The sequence below is a fragment of the Sinocyclocheilus grahami genome, unplaced genomic scaffold (assembly GCF_001515645.1).
Source record: "Sinocyclocheilus grahami isolate Dianchi unplaced genomic scaffold, SAMN03320097.WGS_v1.1 scaffold685.1, whole genome shotgun sequence".
Taxonomy (NCBI): domain Eukaryota; kingdom Metazoa; phylum Chordata; class Actinopteri; order Cypriniformes; family Cyprinidae; genus Sinocyclocheilus; species Sinocyclocheilus grahami.
The window spans coordinates 382,820-394,022 of record NW_015505864.1 but is presented as its reverse complement, the minus strand read 5'-3'; the positions used below and the strand labels follow the sequence as shown (position 1 = coordinate 394,022).

At 36.0% G+C, this 11,203-nt stretch overlaps 1 protein-coding gene and 1 pseudogene across 1 annotated transcript in view; both read right to left on the bottom strand.

Annotated features, from left to right (window-relative positions):
- Nucleotides 1–2,667: 2,667 nt before the first annotated feature.
- Nucleotides 2,668–3,278, bottom strand: LOC107559431 (uncharacterized; annotated as a pseudogene).
- Nucleotides 3,279–6,570: 3,292 nt separating this feature from the next.
- The window catches only part of LOC107559430 (neuronal acetylcholine receptor subunit alpha-7-like), a 13,080-nt gene continuing 8,447 nt past the window's right edge, over nucleotides 6,571–11,203 (bottom strand). The window contains exons 7-10 of the mRNA XM_016243253.1: nucleotides 10,374–10,568; nucleotides 8,723–8,809; nucleotides 7,230–7,339; nucleotides 6,571–7,107 (exon numbers count right to left, since the gene is read on the bottom strand). Of these exons, the coding sequence (XP_016098739.1) occupies nucleotides 6,571–7,107; nucleotides 7,230–7,339; nucleotides 8,723–8,809; nucleotides 10,374–10,568 (929 nt within the window). The remainder of the gene's footprint in view (nucleotides 7,108–7,229; nucleotides 7,340–8,722; nucleotides 8,810–10,373; nucleotides 10,569–11,203) is intronic.

Here is an 11,203-nt window from a genome sequence, read left to right as displayed (position 1 = left end):
TTATGTTTAGGTCAAGTGTGAACCCACATACTGTATAATGGTTGGTCGGAAGCGATGGTTTATAGTTCAAAAAGTTTAAAATATTCATATTTTTCTAACACACACACCTATCATTTCACCTCAGAAGACATTTGTTCATCAACTGGATTATGCTCTTGAAGCGTCAACATTAAGGGACCTATCCACTTACATTATATGGACTCACAGAGATGAATTATTTTTCTGAAAATCTCTGTTTCACAAAAGAAAGAAAGTAATCTGGGACAGCAATAGGGAGAGTTAATGATGAAAGAATTTTCATTTTCAGGTGGAGTATCAATTGACCCAGCAAGAGCTTACTAAATGGACTAATGATAATGTGTCTCCTAACAGCGCTCTGCTGAGGCAGCAGTGAAGGACAGTGAGAGGATTTTTACAGAGCTGATCTCCTCCATTGGGAGAAGTCGCTCTGAGGTGACTCAGCTGCTAAAAGATCAAGAAAAGGCTGCAGTGAGTCGAGCTGAAGAATTCTTGAAGCGACTAGAGCAGCAGACTGCTGATCTGAGGAAGAAAGAAGCTAAGCTAGAGCAGCTTTCACATGCTGAGGACATCTGCTTCCTCCAGGTAACAAGAGCTCTGAATGAGACAGTGGTCTTTAATAATGTCTTGTAATTACACAAGCTTTTGCTAATATTAAAATTGTAATTCAGGAATTCTGTCAAGTGATGCCACATGATGTTGTTCTGTTATTATCTCACTGATTGGCAACTGGTAAAGTAAGCACAGGGCATCAGGTGTTTAAAGTTTTTATAAATTTAGTTTATAAAATGAATATACACAGAAGTCAAATAAAGTGTTTACTGGGATATGGCCCATTAGCTTTAACATGTTCAGCAGGATAAAGGGATAATTCACCCAAAAATAAGATAATAAAGTGATATTAGATACTAAAAGTAAGATACTAAAATTTACCATTTAAAATGATTAAACAAACTAAATCAATTCTAAACTTGTTATACTGACATTTTTCACTTTTCTGTTGTTTGTGTGTCTGTAGAGTTTCCAGTCTCTCTCTGTCCTGCCTATGGACTCACCCAACATCAACATTAGTGCTGTCCTCTCCTGTGATAATGTACAAAAAGCTGTCTCTCATCTGAGAAAGAAACTTGAGGATTTCTGCCAAGAGAAGATAGAAACGATGTCTTGTAGAGGTAAAGTACTGGATAATATATTTACTCTCAGAAATAGGTCAATATGCAAGTACAAAGCTGAAATTTATTTATTTACATGTATTTCTTTATTTAAAATGTATTTAATAAGACACTTGCTTCGCATATAGTGTGTTTAATGTACAATGCTAATTTCCCAAAACCATCAAAAGTCGTAGATCATAGAAACTATTGGTTTACAATGACTTTGGAAAATGCAGCCAAAATTAAATATTATAAATGTATTAAATTAAATAATTTGATATAAAAACTGATATCACAAGAAAACTGATTCGATTTATAAACTGTTGAGCTTCTCTTTAAATTTTATCATCAAAATGTAAAGAAATGTGTAAAGATCATGCACAATGAATAAGCTTCCAGAGCATCAATGAAGATATTTATGTGCAGAGCCAAATTGGGTCAGTATTCATGCGTGTTTACATGTTGGTAAGGTCATGTAAACGGGGTGAACACTGGTGTTGGTTTATTAAGGATAATCAGTGTAAGACTGATTGTCTGTTGTGTTGGAAACTTTAAAAATATTTAAAAACACAATGCAATTGCTATAAAATGCATGTGGATTTCACACCAATGTGTACCGTTTACAGATTTTCATAGGGAATTGCATCCAGATAATTTAATTTCCTGAATCCAAGACCAGAGAAGAGTTCCTCCAATGTAAGTTAATATGGAAATATACAAACGCAGAAAGATATCCCTTATGAAAAGTGTGCTATTAGTATACTTCTTTTAAACTAAAATAGGAAAGTATACTTTTAGTCTACTTTTTATGTACTTCTCAGAAATATACTTAAAATGACATTTAAGTATACTTGACTCATACTTAGAAAAAGTCTAAATATATTTGAGCTATACTTGTGCTCCTAGAATCCGTGTTTTCATTGTTATACTGTTGGGGGTGCTAGTACACATCTTCTGTACAGAATTTCCAAAAAACACAAGTGAAGAAGAAACCGGAACAACAGATGCTTCCACAAGTAATCTAACACGATCATCAGACATAAAACAGCATCAAAACTGTGTAACGTTATGGAATAAAATGTCGACCAATGAAGAGGTAATAATGACTGTCAAGCTTTGGGGTGTTGATCGACTCCATCTACATTTTGATTATCATTCTGAATCCAATTCATAGTCTTTTTTCAGATTTTTGTTCAAAATGTTGTTTATTTAATAATTTTTTATTTATGAAACTTACCCACATTCAAGTGTTTAAAAAAAAGAATGCATGAAGCTAGAATAAAATATTTTTGTTTACAAGCAGATACCCTGTTTTTTCTTTTGATATATTTTGATATTCATATAACAAAATATTTACAAATTAATACCTAAATAGGGACATAGTAGTATACTTAAAGTGTGATGTAAAGTTCACTTAAAAAAAACTTACGAGTATACTTGCAGTATAAAACTACTAAACTAGTAGTTTACTGAGACTATACTTCTTTCTTCTTTGTCCTAGCGATTTTCCCGCTTGGGTGCAGGGTCTGCTGTTCTGCACGCCCGTCTCCATTTGGCTCGGTCCAGAGCATCCTTCGGGGCGATGTTGGCATGCCGCATATCGTCCTTCAAACGGTTGAGCCATCACTTCTTGGGCCTTCCGCATGGTCGCTTGCCGGAGTGCTGTTCTCGCCACCGATCCTTCGTCACTTCTTACGATGTGGCCATACCACCGGAGTCGTCCTTCTCGCATCTTCTCCACCATCCGCTTTCTGACGTCTTCGTTTGTCACGTGGTCCCATCGGGTCGCAGCATTCGCATTTCCATTGCGTGAAGGGCCTGCTCGTGCTTGGATGTTGCTGGCCAACACTCCGATCCATAGAGGGCTATGGGACGTACCACGGTCTTGTAAATCTTGGCTTTCATTCGAATGGGCATTTGTCGATCGCACAGGATGCTGGTGACTTGGCGCCATTTCGTCCAGGCAGCGTTGACTCGGGTTCGGGCGTCCGAGACAGTATCGCCGTCGCTGCTGATGACAGATCCGAGATACTTGAAATTGGTCGCCTTCTTCAGATCTTTGCCGTCAATGCTAATGGCTCTGTTCGTCTGAGGCCCGCATTCCATATACTCGGTCTTCTTGATTGAAGCAAATTAGCTCAAAAGGAAAATGTATACAAATAATTACAATTAATTATGATTAATTACAATTATTTATATGAGCAGCCAGTAGTAACTGTAGCAGAATTAAATTGCCCTCAACTAATCTGTTCGTCCAGCGAACATTCAGTGTAAGTTCATATCAACTGTAGGAAAGGATATTTTCGTGGCCACAGAAAATACTTTCATACAGTATTAATGTATTCGAGCATGTAGCAAGGATCAAAATCGTAAAGAGACATTAATTTGCAAGGCAGAATCACAAACTCATGGAATTTGTGCACAAGAGTTTTATTAACTAAACACTAACACAAACTAGTCTAACAAACAAACAAGCATGCATACACTCACGTGTGCATACTAAAGGGGAGCTAAAGTGGATGAATGAAGCCATTAGAGAAACCAGAGAATGCAGTTATGGAAAATGAGTCAGAACCACCTGAGTAAAACCATCAGTGCCGTTTTAGAATGGGGTCTACAGCTTATACTAAACCTCTGTTTCGTTTAGTTAAATGTACAATACTTGCATTGCCTTGGCCTTGAACAAGTGTCCGGATGCAGTCTCAGATGGAAGTCTTCATGGTTTGGAGGTTCGGAGGTGTAGGAGTCGCGATCACATTCTTCCGGATTTGAAGAGTGATGAACTCCAAAAATATGTTTTTCTGACTTCTAGAGACATCGGCTGAGATCCAAGGATCGTTGGTGAATGTAAAGACAAGGCTGAAGCCTGGTGCAGACTTAAGGTTTGCAGAAGCGTTCTAGCTCACATCCTCATCTTATCAGAATCGAACAGAACCACAGTCTCGGCACCTCTGCGCCCATATCATTTTATTGAACCTAAGCAGTTCATGGTAATATGTATCACTGCCAGGTTTGTTATTAATGTTTTTATATAGTTGGTCCTGAAATTTTTTTAAAAATAATAATAATGAAAGCAATTGGGTCATTGTTCAGATGGAGTGGCAAACAAGAGGCAGAATTTGTAAACATGCATAATTTTTAACCATACAATTTATTTCTATGCATTTAAATTTTGTTAAATGTGCTGTATTCAGTTAAATGGAAGCTTAATCACATTTTTGTTTTTAATTGATTTCTATCAAGGGAGGCGTTATCACCACAGAGAAATTAGCACAAATCCAGACTTTTCTAAAATGGGGGATGAGCTTCAAGATCATGGGAAAATGTAAAAATATTAATTAAAATTTAGACTAAAATATGTAAAATTTGTTATCAGCATAATACCACAGACTCTTGCTAAATTTATGCAGAGATAAATTTGGGGAACAACTTTTTCTAAAAAAATATAACACTTTTTTTTGTTTATTTAAACAACAATTTAATTAAATTGTATGTTAACTGTTAAATAGGCACAAATTTTCACCCTACAGAATACAAATATACAATCATTTTATAATTTATTAATATTTAACGTTTATATTTACTGTTGCAAAGTATATACACCACTTGCCACTGCACTGAAACAATACAATAACAGAAAACAATATAATTTTAATTTTGTGGTAGAAATTCCCTTACGCATCTGTGGGAATAATTTAAGCATTTCCTTCACACTTTTCACTGTTAAAAGTTGAATTATTTTGATTAAATAATAAAATAATATATACATAATAATATATTAATAAATATAATAATAAATGAATTAATGTAAATATGTATAACATCATGTTTTTTAACCGAATTCACCACTTTATGTTGCTGAACCATTTTTAGAGTGAAAGAACTTATACTACATACATTTATAAATGAGACCTAAAAAGGGAACTGTTTTTCCAGATTATAATTAGATGAATAATTTAAGTTTGGGATGATACGCTGAGGGAACCAGAAAAAAAAGAGAGAAAAATGCCACAAAAACAGCATCTAAAAATTCATAAAGGCATATGGTAATGTAATATGGTGTGTAGCATTTGTGACCCAAACATGTCCTGGCTTTGCAGTGTCTCATATTACACAGTTTTATTACCAGCCACCAGATGGAGATGTTACACACTCTCTACATGTCAAACAATATTCTGGTATTTATGATATGAGAACAAGTTATTAAATGAAGTTCGACAGAAAGACTAGTATTGTGTTTTCCTATCTGAGTGGTTAATGTAGTGATTTTCAGTCACAACATTTTGCTGGTTTTAACACATTTAATAAGTTTGACAAATCATATTCAACCTACAAAAATATGTTTATTTGTCATTATACTGTACAATATTTTTTTGGGGAAAAGGGTTAGAAATCTCCACCTTCATATCATCACATACACTGACTGATTCTCCAGCAGATATAAGACGTACAACGAAAGACATATAACAGCAGTGAGAAGTATAGACAAAGCATAATGGCAGATATAACAATACAGAAATTCATAGATGCATGTTTGCATGTGTCTAAAGCAATTGTTTTCATTTATGAAAACAAACAAACAAAAAATGTATTATAAGCGTTTATAAAGTGCATATGAGGCTACAGTCCTGTCTCTGGTGCACACTTCAGTTAATACATCAATTTATACAGACACTAATACACAAACACTCAAAAACATATATGTTGAGACCAGTCATGAAGGAATGGTTCATAATTTCTAAATCATTACTCATCCTCATGTCTGTATCATTCATTTCTTGCGTGAAATACTAAAGAAGAGCCTAAGCAAAATGTTCACGCTGCTCTTTTCCATTCAATTAAAGTGAATCTCCTTTTTGGATGAACTATTAGTTCAAATCAAATTTTAGTTGATCTATAAAAGAAATATGTTATTACACTTAAGAGGCTCTGAGAAGTACAAATGTGACCCTGGACCACAAAACCAGACATAAGGGTAAATTTGTTGAAATTTAGATTTATACATCACCCGAAAGCTGAATAAATAATCTTTCCATTGATCTATGGTTTGTTAGGATAGGACAATATTTGGTCGAGATACAACTATTCGAAAATCTGGAATCTGAGGGTTCAAGAAAATCTAAATATTGAGAAAATCGCCTTTAAAGTTGTCCAAATGAAGTTCTTAGCAATGCATATTGCTAATCAAAAATTAAGGTTTGATATATTTACAGTAAGAAATTTACAAAATATCTTCATGGAACATGATCTTTACTTAATAACCTAATGATTTCTGGCATAAAAGAAAAATTTATAATTTTGACCCATACAATGTTTTTTTTGGCTATTGCTACAAATATACCCCAGCGACTTAAGACTGGTTTTGTGGTCCAGGGTCTCAAATGTCTATGCGAAGGCCTCAGGTAAAGAAATCTTTGGAAATGGCCTCTACAAAATTAGGGGCAGACATTAAGATACCAATGGTGCAGAGGATGGTGAACAGAGAAAAGGCCATGAGACAAAGACGGTCAATGACAGATGCTGCAAACTTCCACTCATTACACATACTCTCCTCCTCGTCTTGGTCCCGGAAGCGTTTGGCGATGTACCGAACTTCATCCAAGATTTTGGACAGTTCACTTTCTCCAGGGCCGCTACTAACGGAAGACGCCTGAGCCCCAGGCAGCAGCACATCCTCCTCACCTGTGGCGACGAGCCGGCTGCAGATCATCCCTGAATCGGGTGAAGTGGCATAGTGAATAGCATCCATTCCACGGAAGCCGATGTACAGCAGGTTTCCATTGGTGGACTGCACGGCTCCGGTGCTGATGTTCAGATCCACGCTGGAGAAGCTGCTATGCGGCTGCTTATTGTGACACGCTGAGCGAACTCTGTCCTCACCAGGCCTCTTCATCCGCAGGAACCACGCGCACCAGTTCAACAGCACCACACGGGTCTGACAGAAAAATTAACTACTAAATAACACTGTTTTCCAATTAGTGGAAGTAATCAAAATCCCATTCAATTCAGCCAGATGGGTTTATATGGTAAGAAGAAATAAAAGCAGCAATGCCTCACCCATTTTGGCATTGTTCCTCCATCCGGGTCATGGTAGTGGTATTGTAACACCCAGACTGTGGCTATCACAGACAGGCCAACAATAACCATGGTGGTGGCAAAATACTGAGCTAATCAAAGGATAGAGAGAATTACATTTAACAACCTAGAGAAAATCCTACAAAAAACAAAACTTGTTTCAGACGTTGAGATTAGATAAAAGCAAACTCTACTGACAGTATCTGTCGTTTACCACAAATGTATTTTGACTAAATGTTAGTTTGTTAAAAAAAAAAAATTGTTGACAGAAATGCACTTACAATGGGGCAACAGTTGTGTGGCTACTCATACATTTCCCTTGTAAATGCAGACAGGTACTATTGTGATATTTTAAAAATGGTACTGTAATTCCTTTAAAATCTTTGTACCATAGATTAGTACCACATTAATTGCATCATACATTAATTTCAATACTGTGGCATACACTAGTCAACATTTGAAGTGGATCAAAACCTTTCATCAACGTTGTCCTAAAACCAAAATGCGTTCTTATCTTATAGGACAAATTTGATGAACTTTTTTGATCCACTTCAAATGTTGACTATTACATATAACCCAAAGTACTACCTGATTACCATCTGATACCATTATCGTACCATGTTCCCCTCAGTTTTTTTTTTTTTGTAATGGACACATTTACCTTTGTTTTCACAAACTGATGTAAGTGTTCCCTTGTGAAAAAGAAGCACACTTTAGCATACTTTTCAAAAGAGTACTTCTTACTGAAATAATATTTAAAAGAATATAATTACATGCAAACTCAATGCAATTTTTTGACTCTTAACTGAACTTGCAATTAAATGAAAATATTATAGTTTGAATTTATATCAAATTCATTTCGCTAAACATTAGTGCTTTTCAGACCTACTTAAGTAACGCTACAGTTAATCAAGTACTTTACATGTGCTTAGTATGTTAGTCAACACATTAAAAAGTGTACTTTAAAGCACAACGAAAGGTTATTAAAGCAATTTAAAATGTACTTTAATGTTTTTTATTTAACATTAATACAAAGTGCCTTTTTAAAGTGTGTTAAGAAACATTAATGAAAAGTACACTTAAGTGGCCTTTTATTTGATTAATATTGCATTATCTGCAAGTACAGTTTTTAGAAAATTTACTTTTAAGATTTAAAGTACAAGTACACATTTAATACAATTAAGTGAATTTCTTTTCAACAAGGGATTAAATTATTGCAGCATTATAGGGTCGGTAATGTTGCAAAGTTCATTTGACTGACTTTATTCAGATGGATTGAATCAATTACTAATTCAAATAAGTTATTAAAATCAGCTCTCATAAGTGTTCCCAATTGTTTACTATAAAAGTTATCCTTTACAGTGATTTATAAGGCTATGCAAAGTGGTTTGACCAAATTATTATAACATATCAGTTAATTCAATTCAGTCGATCACACATCTGACATCATTATGTACATCGTAGGTTGGACTTACCTATTAAAGGCACAGAGTCTGATGTTGCGGGCATTATCTCTGCTACCAGAAGCATGAAAACTGTCAGAGAGAGCAGGACTGTGATCCCTGACAATCAAAACATATATATTACTCCCTCATTGTACATGTGACAGACACATTTTCACATGAAACCATAAAACTGTAAACAGATAAAGACTTGTTGTTGCAAGAGCTATTTCAATCATGACAACTCTTACTAGTTTTAGAATGGACATGCTACTGCCAATAGATACACAAACACACTGATGTGAGGAGGTAAGATATGCTGCTACTGCATGAATAAAGGCACACATAAAACCCGTAGCAGATCTAGACAGGTGGAGCTGGAGGAGGTGGAGGGATTCAGAGGAACTCTGAAAGACCAGCTTACAGCGAACACTGAACCAGGCTATTTCAACGGTGAGCAAGCAAGCCTATTGGCTACAAAATCAGCAGAGGCCAATCTGCTTGTGCCCCAGAGTAAATTATGTGATTGCTAGCAGATTGCATGTAAAGGACCTACAGTATCAGCCCGAGCCATGTAGAATTTCATGACTAAACTAAATATAGTATGTCAGTTTCAAACAACCAGTGCAAACTAAATCAGTATATTTCTATGAATTCTATCCATATAATACGTGGTTACTGTCCAAAAATAGACCCACTATGAGAAATATTCTCTTGGAGTAAAAAGTCTGACAACTAGCCCCAGTCTCCCCTACATAAGTGGCTACTGTCAAAGTGATGAAAGAGAACGCAAAAAAAGCAATTAAGTCTTAAGCAGTTTTAAGTCTTAATTGGTTACCAGAAAATAGCTTCCTTTAGTGCACTACTTAGATAAAAAATTAAGCAGAGCTATATAAAATGAAACTTCAATGTACTGTATCATACAAAGACGGCTAATTGCTGGCATTGCTGGCATTTATGAGCAACAGCCAATGACTCAGTCTGTGGAAAGTAATGTTGGCAGCCTCATCCCACTAATACCATTTAGGAATGACAAAACGAAAAAATAAAATAAATTGTGTTCTGCTGTGACTTCAGGTTCAGTCTCTTCCAGAGCGTTCCCTCATTTACATTTACTGCATCCTCTAAATCCAGCAGGCCAGATAACGAGAGGCATTTGGCCTTCAGAGCTCTCCAACTGCATTAATCACTGAAGCGATCTTTGGCAAGCCATCAATCTCACTACACGCCACATACAGTAGCTTACAGGGATGTCGGCATAAATTGTGCGCCTGTGCCAAAGTGAATTTCATATGATGTCGGTTTAAATGTGGATATTTCACTAAGTCAGCAAAAAATAGGATGGAGAGGTTCGAAATAAAATTAATGAATGGCAAACGTGACATTTATGCACTTCTGGTTAATGGCAGAGGCTGGTCATGCTTAACTATCATAATAAACCCTTTTAAAGGTGAAGTGTGTATCATTTCCTTCAATGTCTTGCCCGTTCCCCAAAAGGAGACAATTCTAGGCAAGGAAGTTGAAGAAAACATGACATTTCAAACTAAATGCACATATGTAAACGCACACTTGAATGAATTCAATTCACTATTATTAACATCAAAATTACAACGACATCACTTTATAATCACATCTAACATTAGCATTTTAAAATGATGACAAAGGCACTAAGTGTGTATCTCACCAAGAGAGATCTTCTCGCCTGAGTCAGCAGGCAGCAGGAAGACCAGCAGGGCCAGAGTAGAGATGAGCACACAGGGGATAAGCAGATTTAGACCGTAGTATAGTGTCCGTCTCCGCATCACCACCGTGAAAGTCACATCTGGGTACGGCTCCTTGCAACAGTCATAGAATTTCTCATTCCTTCGACCTGGAACCTCTGTGTAACATATAACTGGCAACGTTAGAAAATTAATGTTTTGTGCAATTACCATTCAACACTGTTACTGTACATTCACATTGTTGAAGGTCAGTGCAAAAATAATATATTGTGCTTAATATTGCCTTATATATTGTATTTAATATATATAGTGCTGTCTTATTTATCATACCTTATAAAATAAAAATCTTTAAAAAACAGATCACTTTTTTTCACAGCTTTATTCAACTATTTCTTCTCTTCCGTGTCAGTCAGGAGAGTACCATGGATGCGTGTGGTGCTGCTGACGCAGGAGCCGGTGTTTTGACGTAGAATCTGGATGCGCTGCGGCTTGTTTGCAAGCAGCGGACTGCTTGTGTCGTGGTACTGTTGTGAACACACATCGAAGACTGACACGAAAGAGAAGAAATTGTTGAATAAAGCCATTATTTTTGTTTTCTTTGTGCACAGAAGGTATTTTGGTAGCTTCATAACATTAAGGTTGAACCACTGATGTAACATGGACTATTTTAACGATGTCCGTACTACGTTTCTGGGCCTTGAACGTGTCAGTTGCATTACTGTCTATGGAGGGTCAGAAAGCTCTCGAGTTTCATCAAAAATATCGTAATTTATGTTCTGAAGATGAACTAAAG